Below are 20,043 nucleotides of genomic sequence, written 5' to 3'. Positions count from 1 at the left end.
ACAATACATGAAAAATGCAAAAAAAAAAAAAAAGGAAAACATTTACTCCAGACCTTTCAAAGACCATCTTCATGTTTACTTTCTTACAGAAAAGAAAGTAACTTTCTTTCATCACCAGAACTATCATGCTTAGGTTTCTAAACAAGAGCTCTATGTAAAGATGCAGGAGAAGCAAGATCTAACTGGTTCCAAGATGGATGCAGGTAATGTTGCACTTTGAATAAACATAACAAAAAAGTGCAGTTCATCATCCTTATATCAACTTGTAGATATAAACGCATTATTTAAAAATTCTTAACATTCACAAATGTATTTTATTTTGAGCATTTACAATTCTGAAATAAAGCTTAGGAAAATAATATTCTAATCTTTTACTGTTACTTGAGTGTATTAACAGAACCATTTCACTAATCACCTAAGTATATCTTAATTATATCTTCCAACCTTTCAATTTAATCTATACTAGTTAGATTATGGAATATGAGCTATTTCTGGTTTACCTCACAAAGAAAAAAAACATTGAAAAATAAACAAAATTATTTCCCAATTAACTTCTAAATAAAGCATTAGACTTTTTTTCCAGATGAATTAGAATTTTTAGGATTCATTTAAGTGCATTTTACTAATTATGTGTATTTGACAGATATTCTTTCCACCACAGCTTGGCATTAGTCAACAATGAGAAAGCAAAATCCAAGTTAAGTACAAAATAAGGATTTTTGCTCTAGGGTTGTCGTAGTTTAGCCCCACTCAGGACCAAGCTACGCAGCCTTTCACTCACTCTCTCCATTCTCTGAGGGAATGGGAGAGAGACAATATAACAAAAAGTTAGAGGCTTGAGATAAGGACAGGGAGACATCATTCCAGTTACTGTTATGGGCAAAACAGACTTGACTTGGGGAAAGCTACTCTTATTATTAATAAAATCAAAGCAGGATAATGAGAGAACAAAAACAACTTCCCTCCACCCCTCCTCTCTTCCTGGGCTTAACTTCATTTCAAATTATCCCCACCTCCTTCCCTCCCCTCCAGCGGCACAGCAGGGAATAAGGAATGGGGGTTACGGTCAGTTCATCATGTTGTTTTTCACTGCTCCTTCCTCCTTGGGGGAAGAACTCCTCATGTTCCTCCCCTGCTCCATTGTGGGGTCCTCCACGGGCTGCAGGTGGGTCTCTGCTCCTCCATGGACCTCCATGGGCTGCAGGGGGACAACCTGCTTCACCATGGTCTTCACCACAGGCTGCAGGGGAATCTCAGCCAGGAGCAACATTGCTCCTCCCCCTCCTCCTTCACTGACCTTGGCATCTGCAGCCGTTCCTCTCACAGGAAATTCTTCACAATCAGGCTCAGGCAGGCACCTCTCAGGTTCTCTTCACATCTCCTCTCTTCACTTCTCTTGGTCGAGCTGGGCTGTCTTGGACGAGTAGGGCCCAGACGGCCGCCCGGCAGGAGACCAAAGGGTGAGGGCTACAAGGCCCACAAGGCTTGCGCCTTCCCCTCTCTGCCTGTGCTTCTGGTTCTTCTCTTCTTTTTTTTTTTTTATTTTCCCCTTTTTAAATATGTTATCATAGAGGCGTTATCACTGTTGCAAATTAGCTTGGCCCTGGTCAGTGGTGAGTCTGCCCTAGACCTGACTGAGTTCACTGGGCAAAGGGGAAATTTCTAGTAGCTTCTTGCAGAAGCTGCCACTGTAGTCTCTCCTGCTATGCAAAACCAGCACAAGGGTGAAGATATTTCAATAACAAAAACTTGAAGTGATTAGTTGGTAGGTCACAGTCTGGAAAGAAAAGTGCCAATAGCGGAATATCATGTAAAAAGGTAAGTAATCTGTAGATATTATAAACAATCTTAAATATATTTTTATATTTGCAGAAATCTAATTCTAAAATTGAAATGTCCAGACTTTGATTTCTGACTTGTTGATTTATAATATTAACAACATTAGAATGGTATGAAATGGTTTATACAGAATGGGTAAATTGATTCCAACTTAATGAAAGTTCAATATTTAGAAAACATTAGGTTATAAATTAGTTAAGTCAGTCGCATACAGAAAGAAATCAGGAAAGGAAATAAAATAGAGGAAAATGACAAAAAAATCACTAAAATGAACAGGTATTAATTTAGGCAACAAACTGTCAGCTTAAGGAAGAAGATAGGACTAAAATCATATTTACTGTCCTTATTTAAGTCATAATTCAAGAAATGTTTTTAAAATAGGGAAAGCACCCTGTAAGTTTGTTCTGGGTTCCATTAATTTAATCAAAAATGACTGAGGCTATGAAAGAACAATTATTACAGCAAGATGAATGGAGGTCTTTTTGTTCACAGAATCAACAATAGATCCCTCTATTTGTCTTTCAGTAGTTTTGAAAATATCTCCAAACAGTTAAGAAACATCAGGGTAAGAATACCATAACAGACATGCAAATCTCATTATTAGGAAGATATTTTCATATAATCATAGAATAGTTTGGTATGGAAGGGACCTTAAAGATCATCTAGTCCAACTCCCTGACATGGGCAGGGACATCTTTAACTAGAGCAGGGCACTCAAAGCCCCATCCAACCTGACTTTGAACACTTCCAGGGATGGGGCATCCACAACTTATCAGGGCAATCTGCTCCAATGTCTCACCACTCTCATCGTAAAGAACTTTTTTCCTTATGTCCAATCCAAATCTACCCTCCTTCAGTTTTAAACCATTGTCTCTTGTCCTGTCACTACAGGCTCTGGTAAAAAGGCACTCTCTGTCTGTCTTATAAGTCCACTTTAAGTACTGAAAGGCCACAATAACGTCTCCCTGAAGCTTTCTCTTCTCCAGGCTGAACAGCCCCAACTCTCTCAGCCTTTCCTCATAGGAGAGGTGTTCCAGTCTTTTGATCATTTTTGTGGCCCTCCTCGAAACCACTCTATCCTACTATGTCATTGATGAAGTTATGAAATAATATTGATCCTAGTACGGACCCTTGAGGGACACCACTCATTAATAATCTCCATTTGGACACTGAGCCATTGACTGCAACTCTTTGGACGTGACCATTCAGTCAGTTCCTTATCCATCTAACAGTCCATCCATTTTAGCAACAGGAATGTTGTGGGGGGACTGTATCAAAGGCCTTACAGAAGTCCAGGTAGATGATGTCTGTAGCTCTTCCCTTGTCCACCGATGCAGTCACTTCATTGTAGAAGGCCACTAGATGGGACAGGCAAGATTTGCCCTTGGTGAAGCCATGTTGGCTCTCTAATCACCTCCCTCTCTTCATATGTTTTGACATGTCTTCCAGGAGGATCTGTTCCATGATCTTTTAATTAGTGCATGACACAGGAAATAGGGGAATACAGTTTTCTGATGTAGAAAAGCTTGTCCTTTAATTCTTATTGTTTTCAGTGTGAAGATTCTGGACTTCCTTGTCAGATCCAAGGCAGACTTATCAATTCTCTGTATATCTAATTTCTAAGACAGATTTATGTCATTTTGCAAAAAAAAAAATAAACCCATTAATGATGATATTAAAATAATGTTAGCATATTTCTTGGTTATCTTAACATTGAAACATTTATTTTAAAAACATCCAAAATTATCTAAAAGTCCTTGTTCACATTTTGCAGAATTCACTTTCTCTCACCCAATTCTAGCACTGTCTAAGAAAAGTAAATTCTCTTCCAAGAAATTGCACTGGCTCCTGCTGTCTTTTTCTACCATGATTATAAAATTTGACAAAACAATTTTGGTTTTCACCTCCATGTTACCATATTATTGGGGAGAGGGGATGTCAACAAATAAAAATAATTGTATAGCCTCTACCCAATATACTCATACATTAATATCACAATCAATATTTACATTTTTCTGGTAAATTAATACAAGAATCTGAAAAAATATGTGAGTTTATGTTGGTTAGTAAGGCTGAGAAGCAAAAAGGATGCAGTATGTATACAAATTTAGTAGCATTAAAAAATACAAAACTGTTTATACTAACTGAAGAAAAACATGCTGTTTACATAACATCTCAAGAAAGACTAGCACTGTTTAAAAACAAACTGAAAATTAAATTTAAATGCTTTCTCCTTTACCTAAAAGTTATGTTTAATGGCTTTACCACTGTATTTGCAACCATCTTTTTATGCAAACATCTTCAGCTTTCTCTTATGGAAAATTCCTAATTACAGGATTTGCAAAGACAGAACAAAGCAAGAGGCAGAAGAATAAAACATATTAGAGGCTAACAGATTGTTTTAATTTTTTTTATCTCATCAAATGGATCTTTAGGATTCTTATACTAAACTTATTAAGGATAATAGAAATATTTAGAGGAAATCTAAAGAACATTTTTTATTCAAAGTGTGTGCTGCTTCTTTCCCCCTTCACCTACTCCTAAATTATTATATCAGGTACACAAATTGTACTTAAGAATTATTTGATTATTAATTTTACATTTACACTAGGACCTACAGAACAGCAAATACGTTAAGCTGTGTTAACACAATACAGAACCTAGAAAATAAATGCACTCTACAATATGTCATGACACTTAATCTGACAAAATATAGTGACAAAAGATGTAGATTACAAGCAACTAAAATGGAAAGATTAAATGCAATAAATTAGAACAAACATTTAGAGGCAGGTTAAACATGCAGAACAAGCAAGAGATTAGCTTTCATGAAAGAAGAGACAACTTACATGGCTGTTGAGAAGAGAGCTTCTGTGAGTAGAAAGACCATCAGACTTTTGCAGTGTCTCAATCGCCATTTCAATCTGATAATAGATGTCATTAAAAAATGACTCAAGACAAGAGAGTAAAAAAGGCTGATCAGAAAAATTCTGATAGATTGCCTTAAGTTCAACAGAAATTTCTAGTTCAGTCACGGCTGAGGGATATTTTCTACTTAAAGGCCTCATCCTGAAGTCCCCATGAAGGTAAATCTCCCCAGTGAAGTCAGGGAGGCATTTTGCTTGCATATATGCTGCAGCATCCCACTTTCAAAGTACAATTTACCTTCCTTCTTGCTCATGAAATAAGAGAATTGGATTTACCAGTAAGCTACGTTGCAAACAGTAAAAATTACTGAACAATCAATGTTTTCAATAAAAGAAAAAAATTCGAAGAAAGGTCTCAACATTTCTTCCTCTAAGTATTTGAGAAAGACCTGTGCACACTTTGAATGTGAATTAGAAACAACATTTTTGCTCTCTGCAGCCATGGAGTAAAATCTCAATCATTCAGTAGGTTTTTTCTGTCATTATTTTCATTGGATAGGATATCACCCCTACAGCCTGTCAAAGCATTCTTTGAATATCAAGAGCTCTCAAAGTAAATGAAAAGATCCATCCTTAAAAAAAGAAAAAAAAATCAGATGGGTTCAGAATAATACTTTTATACGAAAAGGTATTATATACCACTAATTATATAGCAGTATTACTTCCAATACAAATGTGTAAAGACAACCATACCCATTCCCATTCTTACCCCCTATTAAAATATCTTTTGATTAATTCTGTAATGACAGTATTAAAAATAAAATTGCAGTCTAATTGTGGTTTAGATGCAGAGCTAGAATACCAAAAACATCAAAATTAATAGAGACAATGGGATGTACAGTAAAAGAAGGCACATAATTAGCCACATTAAACGGAAAAACCACAAAAGCAATGGAAAACCATCTATACGTTTAAAACCACTTCTTCTCCCTGTAGACAGTTTTAATAAGTCTTCCCTATCCTTCTTTAACTATTACAGTATTATACAAAGAGTTTATGCTGTTAAATTACACTACTGAAATGAGTTCACTCAATATACAACACAAAACTGGAAAATATTTCAGATTATGTTTCAATTAGTGCATAAATACAATTTGCTTTCCCCTTTTTATAAGCTAATCAAATAGTTTTTTTTACTGCAGTAATTCTCAATGAAAAATGAATGTTTTCTTACAGCTCTGTAATATTAGAAATACAAGCTTTTTTATAAAAGCATACAAGTATCTAATGAGCATGTGTCGTAGTTCAGCCCTGATCAGGACCAGACTACGCAGTCTCTCTCTCACTCCCCCCACCCTCCGAGAGAACAGGGAGAGATAATATGAGGAAAAACGGCTCGAGGTTTGAGATAAGGACAGGGAGAGATCCTTAAAGTTACCATTACGGGCAAAACAGACTCGACTTGGGGAAAACTATTCATTTATTACTACAAACAGCAGGATAATGAGACAGAGAACAAGATAACCTCCATCCACCCCTCCCTCTTCCCAAGCTTAACATTATCTCTACTTCCTTCCCCTCCCGAGCGGCACAGGGGGGAAGAGGGAATGGGGGTTGCGGTCAGTTCATCATACGTTGTTTCACGCTGCTGCTTCATGGTCGGGGGAGGAACTCCTCACATTCCTCCCCTGCTCCGTTGTGGGGTCCCACCCATATGCCACAGTCCTTCGTGAAACTGCTCCGGCGAGGGTCATCTCTTCCACGGAGTTCAGTCCCTCCAGAACGGCTGCCCCAGTGGGCCCTCCACGGGCTACAGCTGCCTTCAGACATCCGCCTCCCCAGATGTGGGGTCCTTCACGGGCTCCAAGTGGATCTCTGCTCCTCCGTGGACCTCCATGGGCTGCAGGGGGACAACCTGCTCCACCATGGGCTGCACCACAGGCTGCAGGGGAATCTTGGCCAGGAGCCGCATTACTCCTCCCCCTCCTTCTGAACCGACCTTGGCGTCTGCAGCCGTTCCTCACAACAGGCTGGCAGATGTCTCTCAGGATCTTTTTACATCTTATTCACTTCTCATCTCCTCTCTACTTCTTGCAGCCGGGATGGACCGAGTCGGGCCCAGTCGGCCGCCTGGCGAGAGGCCAGAGGGTGAGGCCTGCAAGGCCCATGAGGCCTGCGCCTCCCCCTCTGCGCCTCTGCCCCCGCTGAGCTTTCTTCACATCTTCTCTTCTCTCTCTTTTTTTTTTTTTCTGTTTTCCCCTTCTTAAATATGTTATCGCAGAGGCGTTATCATGGGACATTCTGCTACCAATCGGCTCGGCCTTGGCCAGCAGCAGGTCCGCCCTAGGCCCGGCCGAGTCCACTGAACAAAGGGGAGCGACTTCTGGCAGTTTCCTACAGAAGCTACCACCTTAGGCCCCCCTCACTAAACAAAACCACGACAGCATGTAAGAAAATATACTTCAATATTACAAAAATAATGTTTAAATCCAGATTTTTTTTCTTGATTCATTGGAAAATACTATTAGGTCAAGCTGTTCAATCAGACAGAAAAGGTCAAATTTAAAAGGATACAGTATGCTAAAAATTAAAAGGTTAAGATTTCATCATACTTAGATCAACTTACTATATACTGCAACCATAGGCTCTCTCATCTTAATATGATATTATAACATTATACATAATTTGAATTATAATCCTGAATCTTACTCCACTGTTTGACAATACCTTGTCTACAGCAGTACTACAGGACTGAAGTCCTGCCTCCTGCTGCTCATTCCAGCTACTATACTACCCTCTCACTTCACTGAGACAAATTTTTGTGGTCTGTTCAATGAACCAATCCTTTTAAAATCACAAATTAAGAATTTTTAGTTATATATAAAAACACTTCCCTGCTTTGGCAACAGCATAGCACTACAAACAGTTGAGAGAACAAGGCACTGGGGAATATATGTGAATATATATCACCGATATTGCCGCTGAAGGTAATATATCCATGGCCACAGATCTATAGATTTTAAAAACAGAGATCTTAATTATTATTATGATCAGCTTGTCTTATTTTTGAATAATGTAGATTAAGAAGTGTTCATTACGGCTAAAATTCACCATTATTTATTTCATCAATCTCATGAAGTATTACTGAACTAGAGCAGGTCTTTCAGAAAGACATCTTATCTATATTTAAAGTGATAAGTATTCACCATATTCTAGTGTAACCTGTTCCAATAGTAATTATTTTCATTATTAAACATTTTGTACATTATTCCTTGTCTAAATTTTGATGAGTCGCATTTTGAGTTTTACCTGCTACAGAAATATATCTTTACTATCAGAAATTTTTCTCCCATGCAGGCACTTAACCATAGACAAAGCATCTCTTAACCTTCTCTAGCATGTAAATAAAATAGGCTTAACTTGAAGGCAGATTTTCCAGACAGCAAATAATTTTGAAAACTTCCAGCTCCTTCTGGGTTCTCTCTCATTCCAATATATTTTATTTTTAAAAATCTCAAGCTTACAGTAGGCTTGGATCCTCAGGAATTCAAAATGTTCTATATGAAACAGGCCCTTGCATGTGCAGGAAGTGCCAGCTACTTTAATGGTAAGTTATTAATGTGCAGAATCTGTCCCTTCAAACTTTTAAGTTCAAAATTAGGGCCAGGGACTTAGACTTTGGTTCTGGAAAAAAATGTGCATGAACCTTTATTCAGAGTAGCATTTAAGCATATATCCCAAATTAAAAAGGGATTATCCTGAATAGTGTTGGTTTGTTTTTTTTTTTTTTAAATTGTAGCCTTGACATTTTGGGAAAAATTATGAAAAGAAATTTAACATTTTAAATTATATTCTACACATAGAGATTGCATTCCTTAAATTTCCAAGGACAAGTAGTCAGAAGTTACAGGCATATTTACAATTGGAGTGCTAAATGACAAAAAAACCCACCACATCCATCTGTTTGAATGTGTGATCATTCATATATTTTTTCTTTTTAAAAGACTAATTCAATATGGAAAGACATAATTTATTAAAATATTTTTACTGATAACTGAAAAAAGTTATCATTCCCACAGCAACCCCAACCAAACCATGTTAAAAATATCTGCATTACTAATTACTAGTGCATATAATTATCAGTGTACATATTAATATAAACATGGGGGGGAAATTACAGCATGATAATTATGGGAATTGTGATTTTAGAATTCTCCATCAGCTCACTCAGCTTGCCACCTAAAATGCTAATTTATTATCTACCACAGTCATTAATGGTTAAGAAGGGTATAACTTTTCTGTGGATAATAAATTCATGTCAACTAAATTCCACAATGTTCAGTTTTAATGTAATTTTACTAACTGTTCCTGTTAGTTTAAGTCTTCTTGTCCATTAGCATTTTATCAGATGAACATATACATAAATGTGTCAGATGCCTTTATAGTATATGCATAGAACAACACTTAACAATCTCAAATTCACTTTGAAAAACTGCCTTACTAAAAGTCAATAGCAAAGAAATATTACTTTCTTCATGATTCAAGTAATTGACACAAAATACTTAAGTTGTTCTGAGGAGGTCAGGACATAAGGAAAAAAAAATTCCTCAGAAGTTTAAGCTCTGAGGTACTGAAATTAACTTGGACATCCTCAAAATCATTATCTATATTTGTCTGTATTTCTAAATCCATCTTCACTGACAGTAAAACAGGCTGCTTTTGGTGATATCTTAAAGTTGAAGACATTTGCTATCTCATCTCCAAAAGAAGTCTATGTCTCTATCTACACAGACATCTATTTTAACTTTATCTGCTTCCTTTTATTTTTAACTGCAATATCTTTAGCACCTGTATAACTTTATCAGCTTCAAAAATGTTGCCATTGTAGACTTTAAACAAAGTGGAATACTAAAGAAGTTTTCATCAAGTGAAGAAATCCTTCATCATTGTGAAGAAATTACTAATCCATCAAATGTATATTAGAAAAATTAAATTCAGCACAGCTAATTAAGCCTTGGGTATTAGTAATAATTATAAATGTGTTTGCTGTTATAGCTTTGCCTTGTAACAATTGTTAATTTCTCATTGACAATCCTAAAACAAGGTCTATACAGATCACTATAATAATCAAGTGTTAAATTATACATGGATGAGAACTCCAGAGTGCTTTCCACTTATATTTCAAAACAGTGCATAAAATGCTACTGTCCTCTGAAGAGGTACTCCTGCCAGAATTGGGCAGATAAATTTGCCTAGAAGCAGAGACTTAAAAATGAAGCATCAGTGATCATATAAAGAGAACTCACAGTCCAACTTTTACACCCAGAAGAATGTGAAAGATTCTCATGAAAGTCCTCACAGATTAAGGAACTGTAATAGAGCTTCTACTAGGTTATATAAAATTTTGCTAAAGAGAATTAAAAAGTAATTGAAAGACTGTCGTAGTTTAGCCCTGCTCAGGACCAAGCTACACAGTCTGCCTCTCACTCTCCTCATCCTCCAAGGGAATAGGGAGAGATAATATAACAAAAGGCTTGAGGTTCAAGCCTTTATTATTAATAATAAAACCAAAGCAGGATAATAAGAGAGAGAGAATAAAAAGAATGTCCCCTCACCCCTCCCTCTTCCTGGGCTTAGTTCATTTCAAATTATCTCTACCTCCTTCACTCCCTCATCCCGAGTGGCACAGGGAGGAATAGGGAATGGGGGTTGCGGACAGTTCATCACGTGTTGTTTTCCGCCGCTCCTTCCGCCTTGGGGGAAGAACTCCTCACATTCCTCCCCTGCTGCAGTGTGAGGTCCCTCCCATGGGCTGCAGTCCTTCACGAACTGCTCCATCACAGGTCCTTCTCCACTTTCCATGGGGTGCAGTCCCTCAAGAACAGGTTGCCCCAGCGTGGGCCCTCCACGGGCCACAGCCTCCTTCAGGCATCCACCTGCCCCAGCATGGGGTCCTCCACAGGCTGCAGGGGGATCTCTGCTCCTCCGTGGACCTCCATAGGCTGCAGGGGGACAGCCTGCTTCACCATGGTTTTCACCACAGGCTGCAGGGGAATCTTGTCAGGAGCAACATTACTCCTCCCCCTCCTTCTTCACTGACCTTGGCGTCTGCAGCCGTTCCTCTCACAAGAAATTCTTCACAACAGGCAGGCAGACGCCTCTCAGGTTCTCTTCACATCTCCTCTCTTCAGTTCTCTTGACTGGATCGAGCCGAGTCGAGTCCAGACAGCTGCCCTGTGAGAGGCTAGAAGGTGAGGGCTGCAAGGCCCAACAAGGCTCGCGCCTCTCCCTCTGTGCCCGTGCTTTTCCTTCTTCTCTTCTTGTGTTTTTTTAAAATTTTCCCCTTCTTAAATACATTATCACAGAGGTGTTAGCACTGTTGCCAGTGAGCTTGGCCCTGGCCAGCATCAGGTCCGCCCTAGACCCTGCCAGGTCCACCGGACAAAGGGGAAACTTCGCGCAGCTTCTCACAGAGGCTGCCACTGTAGTCCCCCCTGCTACACAAAACCAGCACAATCACAGAAAAAAAGTGCAATTATTTTAAGATTTCAGGAAAAAAAAGAAGTTTTGTACATATATATTGTCTGATATTTTATGTATGCTAACTTTATAAGAGCTCAGAAAAGCTTTACAAGTGTTTGTGTTGGACTAGATGCACAAAGAACAGGAGGTAGCTCATATTCAAAGCAGGAAAAGAGAGAAAACAATGAATTACTGGAATAGTGCTAGCCACTTCAGAAAGAACACCAGTCTTCTAATGAAAATATTGACACTTAGGGGAATCCAGACAGAGTTAGACATAGTTGTGGTCTCTGCTACTGTATCACTTTTCATAATGTTTTATTTCTGTTTACTTTTAAAAACAAAATACTGTAACTAATATATGTATAATAATTAAGGAGAAGACAGAGAAGTTCAAGAAAATAATGGCCTCAAAAATTCACACTTTTTCCAGCTGGAATGTTTAATGAGGCTGAGGAGGCAACAGCTCCAGTGCCAGCACGATCCAATCTGCAGCGGAGCGTCCGAGCACGATGCAAGGGAGGGGGGGGAGTCCCGAACCCGGGGAGCCTCAGGGGGAGCCCAGAGAGCTGCCAGGAGCCCGCAGTTCACGCAATAGCGGCTGAGGACACCTTGGGGAACCAGGAGAAATGGCAGCCAAGCCCCCTCCCTCACATATAAAGGAAGCCCTTACGGAGCGCCAACGACTAGGGTGTGGCACAACAGTTTGCCCAACAGTTCACGCAAAAGGGTGTGCAGGGAGGGCACCTCTTCGAAGGAGGGACATTTCACTGGCCGAGTGGGAGACCTGAAGTACACATAACCCTGCAATTGCGTACTGTTCTGTGACCATGTGCACAGGTCAAGGGCACTAGTCCTACCTGACCCTCAAGGCAGAATGGTGGGCACTTGTTTGAAAGCAAAGGCTGCAGCTCCAGCTGGGAGGGGCTGCATCATCTACTCCAGTGGTGGCTGATGTTCCTCATGCAGACAGAGCTGCTGAAGGGAGAGGCTGCAGGAAGTGCCTGGACCTTTCTCCTGGGGTAGGGACAGGTGGCAGCTAGAACTGAGTAAGGCAGTTTGACCTGCTCCATGTAAAACAACCACTGCTATGACCAGCTGGAGGGCATGGAGCTCTGCCTGGGGATGGATGAGGAGCTGACAGAGAGCTTATGGGTCAGAAATAAAGGGAGGGCAGGGACAGGTAACATTACAGTGGGGGTCTGCTACAGGCCACTTGGCCAGGAGGACAGAGTGGATGAGGCCCTCTACAGGCAGATAGGAGCAGCCTCACGGTCGCAAGCCCTGGTCCTCATAGGGAACTTGAACCACCCCGATATCTGTTGGAAGGACAACACAGCAGGGCATAAGCAATCATAGAATCTTAAGGTTGGAAGAGACCTCCAAGATCATCAAGTCCAACCGTCAACCCAACCATGCCTACTAAACCATGTCCTGGAGCGCCACATCTACACGTTCTTTGAACGCCTCCAGGGATGGTGACTCCACCACTTCCCTGGGCAGCCTGTTCCAGTGCCTGACCACTCTTGCAGTAAAGAAGTGTTTCCTAATATCCAACCTAAACCTCCCCTGCCACAACTTGAGGCCATTTCCTCTCCTGCTATCACTAGTTATTTGGGAGAAGAGACCAACACCAGCCTCCCTACATCCTCCTTTCAGGTAGCTGTAGAGAGCAATGAGGTCTCCCCTCAGCCTCCTCTTCTCCAGACTAAACAATCCCAGTTCCCTCAGCTGCTTCCCATCAGATTTGTGCTGCAGACCCCTCACCAGCTTCCTTGCCCTTCTCTGGATGCACTCCAGCAACTCAACGTCTTTCTTGTACTGAGGGGCCCAAAACTGCACACAGTATTTGAGGTGTGGCCTCACCAGTGCCGAGTACAGGGGCACGATCACTTCCCTGCTCCTGCTGGCCACACTGTTCCTGATGCAAGCCAGGATGCTGTTGGCCTTCTTGGCCACCTGGGCACACTGCTGGCTCATATTCAGCCAGCTGTCTACCAGCACCCGCAGGTCCCTTTCCGCCAGGCAGCTTTCCAGCCACTCTTCCCCAAGCCTGTAGCGTTGCATGGGGCTGTTGTGACCCAAGCGCAGGACCCAGCACTTGGCCTTGTTGAACCTCATACAGTTCACCTTGGCCCATCAGTCCAGCCTGTCCAGATCCCTCTGCAGAGCCTTCCTGCCCTCGAGCAGATCGACACTCCCGCCCAGTTTGGTGTCACCTGCAAACTTACTGAGGGAGCACTGAATCCCCTCATCCAGACCGTTGATAAAGATATTAAACAGAACTGGCCCCAGCACTGAGCCCTGGGGAACACCGCTTGTGACCGGCCGCCAACGGGATTTAACTCCGCTCACCACAACTCTCTGGGCTTGGCCATCCAGCCAGTTTTGAACCCATTGCAGGGTACACCTGTCCAAGCCATGAGCCGCCAGCTTCTCTAGGAGAATGTTGTTGGAGATATGGTATCAAGGGCTTTGCTGAAGTCCAGGTAAATAACATCTGCAGCCTTCCCATCATCCCTCCTCTCTCAGCTCCCCTCCCTCAGTCCTCCCCTCTCAGTCCCCTCTCGCCTCTCACTTTCAGCTCCTGCTCTCAGCTCCTCCAGTCCTCTCTCCAGTCTTGGCCCTTGCAGGATCCTCTCTCAGCCCCTTCTAGGCACTAGAAGGATCCTTGCTCGGCCCTCTCTGCTTTTGCTCTCCTCTTTCTTGGTCCCTGCTTGGTTCGCACACCCCTCTCTTGACCCTTTTTCCTCGGCCGTTACTCCCTTCTTGCTTTCTTCTCTCTTGGCCCTCACTCCTCAAGCTCCTCCTCCCCTCCAGCCCTCTCTTCTCTTGCACATTTGTCGCTCTCCTCTCTCGGCCCTCACTCCTCTCATTCTCCCCACATTCTCCCCTTTCTTGGGTCCTGCTCCCCTTTCACCCTCCTCTTACTTGACCCTTGCCCTCCTTTCCCTCAGCCCTCCCTTGCTCCTTTCTCATCTAAGCTCTTGCTCCTTGCCCTTGATTCTCTGCTTCTTGCTCATCGCTCTTGCCTGCTTCTTGTTGCTCTCTCCCCCTACTCCTTGCACTCGCTCCTCATTCCTGGCTCTCACTCCTCACTCTCAGACTGTACTCCTCTCAGCCCTTGTTTCTCTTTCCTTTTGCTCCCCTCTCTTGGCTCTCACTCCTCTCCCGGCTCTTGGCCCTTGTTCCTCTGGCTCATCTTGGCTCTCAATGCCTCTCTTCTCTTGTGCCTTTCTCCTCATCCCCCTCTCTGCTCCCCTTGGCTTGCCTTTCCCCTTGGCTCTTGCTCTTCTCTCTTGGCCCTTGCTCTTGTCCCTCTCTCGTTCTTCACAGCTCTGTGCTCCTCGCTCTCAGTCTTCACTCCTGTTGCTCCCCCCACCACCCCCCCGACCTCGCTCCTCTGGTAATCCTCTAACTCCCCTGAGCTCAGTCCTCACTCCTAGCTTTCCTTGTTTCCCTCTCAGACAGCGTGCTTTGCTCCTCTTGCTCTCCTCTCTCTAAGCCTTCTCGCCGCCCGTTCTTCTCTGTATTGCCCTCTCATTCCTTACTCATTGCGCACCCCTCTCAGCCCTTGCCCCTCTATCTCTCCCCCCTCTCTCTCAGCCCTTGGTCCTCTTGTTCTCCCTGCTCTCATTTCTTCTCCACAGTGCTCCTCTCTTGCTCTCCTTTGTCTTGGTCTGTGATCCCATCACACGGACCTCTTCCTCCTTTCTCTCTCAGCCTGTTGGAGTTTAGCCCCACTCAGGACCAAACTGCGCACTCTCACTCACTCCCCCCACCCTCCGAGTGAACACGGAGATGATATAAGAAAAAAAAAGGCTCGAGGTTTGAGATAAGGACAGGGATAAATCCTTAAAGTTACTGTTATGGGCAAAACAGACTCGACCTGGGGAAAACAATTTGTTTATTATTAAAACTAAAGCAGGATAATGAGACAGAGAACAAAGTAACTTCCCCCACTCCTCCCTCTTCCCGAGCTTAACATTATCTCTACCTCCTTCCCCTTCCCAAGCGGCACAGGGGGGAAGAGGGAATGGGGGTTATGGTCAGTTCATCATGTATTATTTTACGCTGCTCCTTCCTCCTCAGGGGAAGAACTCCTCACATTCCTCCCCTGCTCCAGCGTGGGGTCCCACCCACGGGCCACAGTCCTTCGTGAAACTGCTCTGGTGTGGGTCATTTTTTCCACAGAGTGCAGTCCCTCTGGAATTGTCTGCCCCAGCGCGGGCCCTCCATGGGCCACAGCCTCCTTCAGGCATCTGCCTGCCCCAGCGTGGGGTTCTCCACGGGCTGCAGGGGGATCTCTGCCCCTCCGTGGACCTCCATGGGGAATCTGACAGGAGCAACACTACTCCTCCCCCTCCTTCTTCGCTGACCTTGGCATCTGCAGCCGTTCCTCTCACAAGAAATTCTTCACAATTGGCTCAGGCAGATGCCTCTCAGGTTCTCTTCACATCTCATCTCCTCTCCACTTCTTGCAGGTGAGCTGGGCTGAGTTGGGCCCAGATGTCCGCCCAGCAGGAGGCCAGAGGGTGAGGGCTGCAAGGCCCACAAGGCTCGCACCTCTCCCTCTCTGCCCCCGCTTCAGCTTCTTCACATCATCTTCTCTTTTTTTTTTTAATTTTTCCCCTTCTTAAATACGTTATTGCAGAGGCGTTATCAGGGAACATTCGGCTACCAATTGGCTCGGCCCTGGCCAGCAGCGGGTCCGCCCTAGGCCTGGCTGAGTCCACTGAACAAAGGGGAACAACTTCTGTCAGCTTCTTACAGAAGCTGCCACCATAGCCCCCCCCCCCACTAAATAAAACCAACACACAGCCCTAGATCCTCTTGCTTCTCCCTCCCTCAGCCCCCACTCCCCTCACTTCTCTCACTCCTCTCTTGCTCCCCTCTTTCTTAACGCTCAGATGTCACACTCCCCTCTTGCTCTCCCCCTCCTCAGCCCTCACTTCGCACCTCAGCTCTCCCCATTCTTGGCCCTCACTCCTTTCACTCCCCCTCTCTTGGCCCTCGCCACCCCCCGCCCTTTTTCCTCTCATTCACCTCCCTCTCGCATCTCACTCACCTCACTTCCCCTTTGCCATACCCTCTCTCAGCCCTTGCTCCCTTGTTCTCCTATCTCACAGCTCTTGCCCCCCCCCTCCCCCCTCCGGCCCTTTTGCCTCTGACTCTCCTCTTGTGTCCCCCCCCGCCTTGCCCTTGGTCATCTGACTCTCCTCCTGCTCTCCTCTCTCTTGGTCCTTGGTTCCATCGCATTAACCTCTTGCTCCCCTCTCTCTTGGCCCTCACACCTCTCGCTTCTTTCTCCCTTGACGCTCGCTCAGCTCTTACTCTTCTCTCTCACACCCCTCAATTCCCAGGCCCTCCTATCTCAACCCTCACTTCTTGCTCCCCTATCTCTTGGTCCTTGGTCCTCATGCTTTCCTCTCTCCTGGCCCTTGCTCATCTCGCTCTCCTCTCCCTTGGTCCCTACTCCTTTTGCTGTCCTCTTGCTCTGCTCTCGCTACTCTCTCCTCCCTCTCAGCCCTTGCGACTTGTGCTTGCCTCTCTCTTGTCCCTTACTCCTCTTGCTTCCCCCCCTCCTTGTACTCCCCTCTGGGCTCTTCCCCTCACTCCTGTCTCTCATCCCTCTTTCCCCTGGCTCCCCTCACACCCCTTGCTCTCCTCTCCCACACCTTGCACCTCATTCCCATCTATCTCATTTATAGTTTCTCTTGCTCCCCTTCCTCTCAGCTATAGGCTCTCGCTCCCCTCTGTCAGTTGTCGCTACTTGCTCCCCTGTCTCAGCTCGTGCTGAGACCACCCTCCCATGGTTCTCATTCCCCTCAATCTCACTCTGGGTTCTCAGCCCTTGCTCCCCCTGTTCTTGCTCCCCTCTCTTTCAGCTGTTGCCCTATGCTACTTGCTCCCCTCTGTTTTGATCCTCGCACCCCACTCCCCTCTATCTTGTCTCTTGCTCCCCTTCCTATCAGCCATAAGCTCTTGCTCGCTTATGTTGACTCTTGCTCCTCACTCCTCTCTTTTGGCTTTTGTTCTTGCTCTCTTTGCTCATGGCTCTTATGCCCCTTGCTCTTGGCTCTTGCTCATTGCGCCCCTCTCACTCCAGGCTCTCGCTCATCTCGCTTTTGGCTCTCATGCCTCTCGCTCAGGCCTCTCCCGCCCCTCCGTTGTTCCTCTCCCTCGTCCCTTGCTGTTGGCTCGCTCCCCTCATTCCTCATGATCCCAGCTCTTCCCATTGTTCTCCTCTCTCATACTCCTGGCTCCTGCCCCACCCCTGCCTGCAGCTCTCGCCCCCTGCTGCCCTCACTCCCACCCCATGCTCTTGCCCCTCGCTCCCTTCTCTCTTGCCTCACTCCCTTGCTCCTTCCTTTCCTCTCTTGCCTCTTGCTCCTCGCACTCCTTCCTCTTGTCCCTCCCTCTTTGCTGCCCCCCTCAGCTCTTGCCCCTTGCTCCCCTCTTGCAGCTCTCCCATCTCTCTCACTCCTCGCTCTCTCAGCTTTTGCGCCGTTGTAGTGGTTTAGCCTTAGTCACTACACAGTTTCTCACTCACCCTCCCCCTCTCCAGGGGGATGGGGGAGAGAATTTGGGAAGGAAAACTTGTCGGTTGAGATGAAGACAGTTTACTAGAATAGCAAAGGAAAACGACAATAACAGAATATAAGGATATTAAAATATACAAAATGAACAATGTACGATTTCTCACCACCCGATGTCCCAATGACCGATACAGCCCGTCCCGAGCAGCGATCACGGAAACAAAACTGAGCAGCAAGCAAAGGAGCGAAAGTGAGCCAGCAAGGTAGAGGGAACGATGCCAGCGAGAGAGAGAGGGGTGGATGCCAGGAAGGCCGATACCCGCCCTGGCCAACCCCCATTTATATACTGAGCATGACGTCTATGGCATGGAATACTCTTTTTGGCCAGTTTGGGTCAATTATTCTGGCTATATCCCTCCCAACTTCCTGCACCTGCACATTAGCAAGACCTGGAAAGCCGGACAGTGACCTTGGTCTCATTAGCAACTACTCATCAGTGTGTTTATCAATATTCACACCAGCTACTGAGAGGAAAATTAACTCCATCCCTGCCAAAACCAGGACAGTATCCACCCCTTATTCCATACCATCTAGGTCATGCTTTTATATATATATACACACAGATATCATTCCCTCAATCTATGGGCCTTCAAAATGTCTGTTGAGTTCATTTAGTCCATGACTTTGGGCTCCATCTGTCATAATGTCACCGAAATCGGGAATCAAACTCCTTAACACCAATGGAGCATTAAGAAGCAGGCATTCTTTATTGTGGCGCCGGATGCACGGGGGATCCTGCCACCTAGCATGCATGCTGGTCTGGAAATCCAAACGGAATATATTTAGGAATATATTTAGTGATTTCATGCATAATCATTAGTAATTCCTGGAATACTAATACATACTCATCAGTTTTCCTAGAAATCATTATCATATTCCCCACCCACTTGCGCATGCTCACTCTTTTGAGTCAAGGGTCTTCTGGTGGTCTTGGGGGTTGTCGGAGCGCCCCCTCCTTGAATTCATTGGTTGAACCCCTCCTTAAAATCTCCATACATGGTCTTGAGAACAGGTCAGGTTGCTCCTTGATTTTCTGGCTCCAAAGTGATGGCTCAGGGCCCATCTTCACAGCTGGTGTTTGAGGCCTATCTTTGTTCTACCACCTTTCTTAATTACCCCAGACATGCTAGGCTGACTTCTAACAAACGAGATGTTGTAACAGTTCTAAGACTCCCTGTTCCCTCTAAGGACAAATAGATTTCATATAAAATTTAACCCATGTAACTACAGTTTTTATAACTAGCAAGAATCACCTCATATTGATATTTAATTTTCAAAAATAATATTATTCTACAATTATATTGATTAAGCATTTTATCATAAATATCTTGCGTCTCTTCCTTGGTGGCCTGAGGTGTCATGGGCCCACCGAGCTAAAAATAGTTCAACTCTCTGGGCTTGGCCATCCAGCCAGTTTTGAACCCATTGCAGGGTACACCTGTCCAAGCCATGAGCCGCCAGCTTCTCTAGGAGAATGTTGTGGAAGACGGTATCAAAGGCTTTGCTAAAGTCCAGGTAGATAACATCCACAGCCTTTCCCTCATCCACTAGGCAGGTCAGCTGGTCATAGAAGGAGATCAGGTTGGGCAAGCAGGACCTGTCCTTCATGAACCCATGCTGGCTGGGCCTGATGCCCTGCTTGTCCTGCACATGCCTGGTGAGCGCACTCAAGATGAACTGCTCCATAATCTTCCCCGGCACCGAGGTCAGGCTGACAGGCCTGTAGTTCCCCAGATCCTCCTTCTGGCCTTTCTTAGAATCGTAGAATCATAGAATGGTTAGGGTTGGAAGGGACCTTAAAAGGTCATCTAGTCCAACCCCCCTGCAAGGAGCAGGGACATCCCTGACTAGATCAGGTTGCTCAGAGCCTCATCCAGCCTGGCCTTGAGTGTTTCCAGGGATGGGGCCTCCACCACCTTTCTGGGCAACCTGTTCCAGTGTTCTATAACTCGCATTGTAAAAAAATTTTTCCTAATTTCCAATCTAAATCTACCCCCCTCTATTTTAAAACCATTACCCCTCGTCCTATCGCAACAGGCCCTACTAAACAGCCTTTCACCATCTTTCTTATAGGCCCCCTTGAGGTACTGGAAGACTGCTATCAGGTCTCCCCGGAGCCTCCTCTTCTCCAGGCTGAACAGCCCCAACTCTCTCAGCCTGTCCTCATAAGAGAGGTGCTCCAGCCCTTTTATCATCTTCGTGGCCCTCCTCTGGAC

General features: G+C 44.5%; 1 protein-coding gene across 1 annotated transcript in view; it reads right to left on the bottom strand.

Moving 5' to 3' along the window:
* The window catches only part of LOC147596556 (transcription factor RFX3-like), a 134,515-nt gene that overhangs the window by 44,097 nt on the left and 70,375 nt on the right, over nucleotides 1-20,043 (bottom strand). Inside the window, exon 4 of the mRNA XM_086769576.1 lies at nucleotides 4,689-4,763. Coding sequence (XP_086625702.1) covers nucleotides 4,689-4,763 — 75 coding nt within the window. The remainder of the gene's footprint in view (nucleotides 1-4,688; nucleotides 4,764-20,043) is intronic.

Source organism: Chlamydotis macqueenii, chromosome W, assembly GCF_036417535.1.
Source record: "Chlamydotis macqueenii isolate bChlMac1 chromosome W, bChlMac1.mat, whole genome shotgun sequence".
In the NCBI taxonomy this organism is placed as follows: domain Eukaryota; kingdom Metazoa; phylum Chordata; class Aves; order Otidiformes; family Otididae; genus Chlamydotis; species Chlamydotis macqueenii.
Note: the sequence above shows the minus strand (reverse complement) of the source record. Positions and strands in the feature narration are given on the sequence as shown.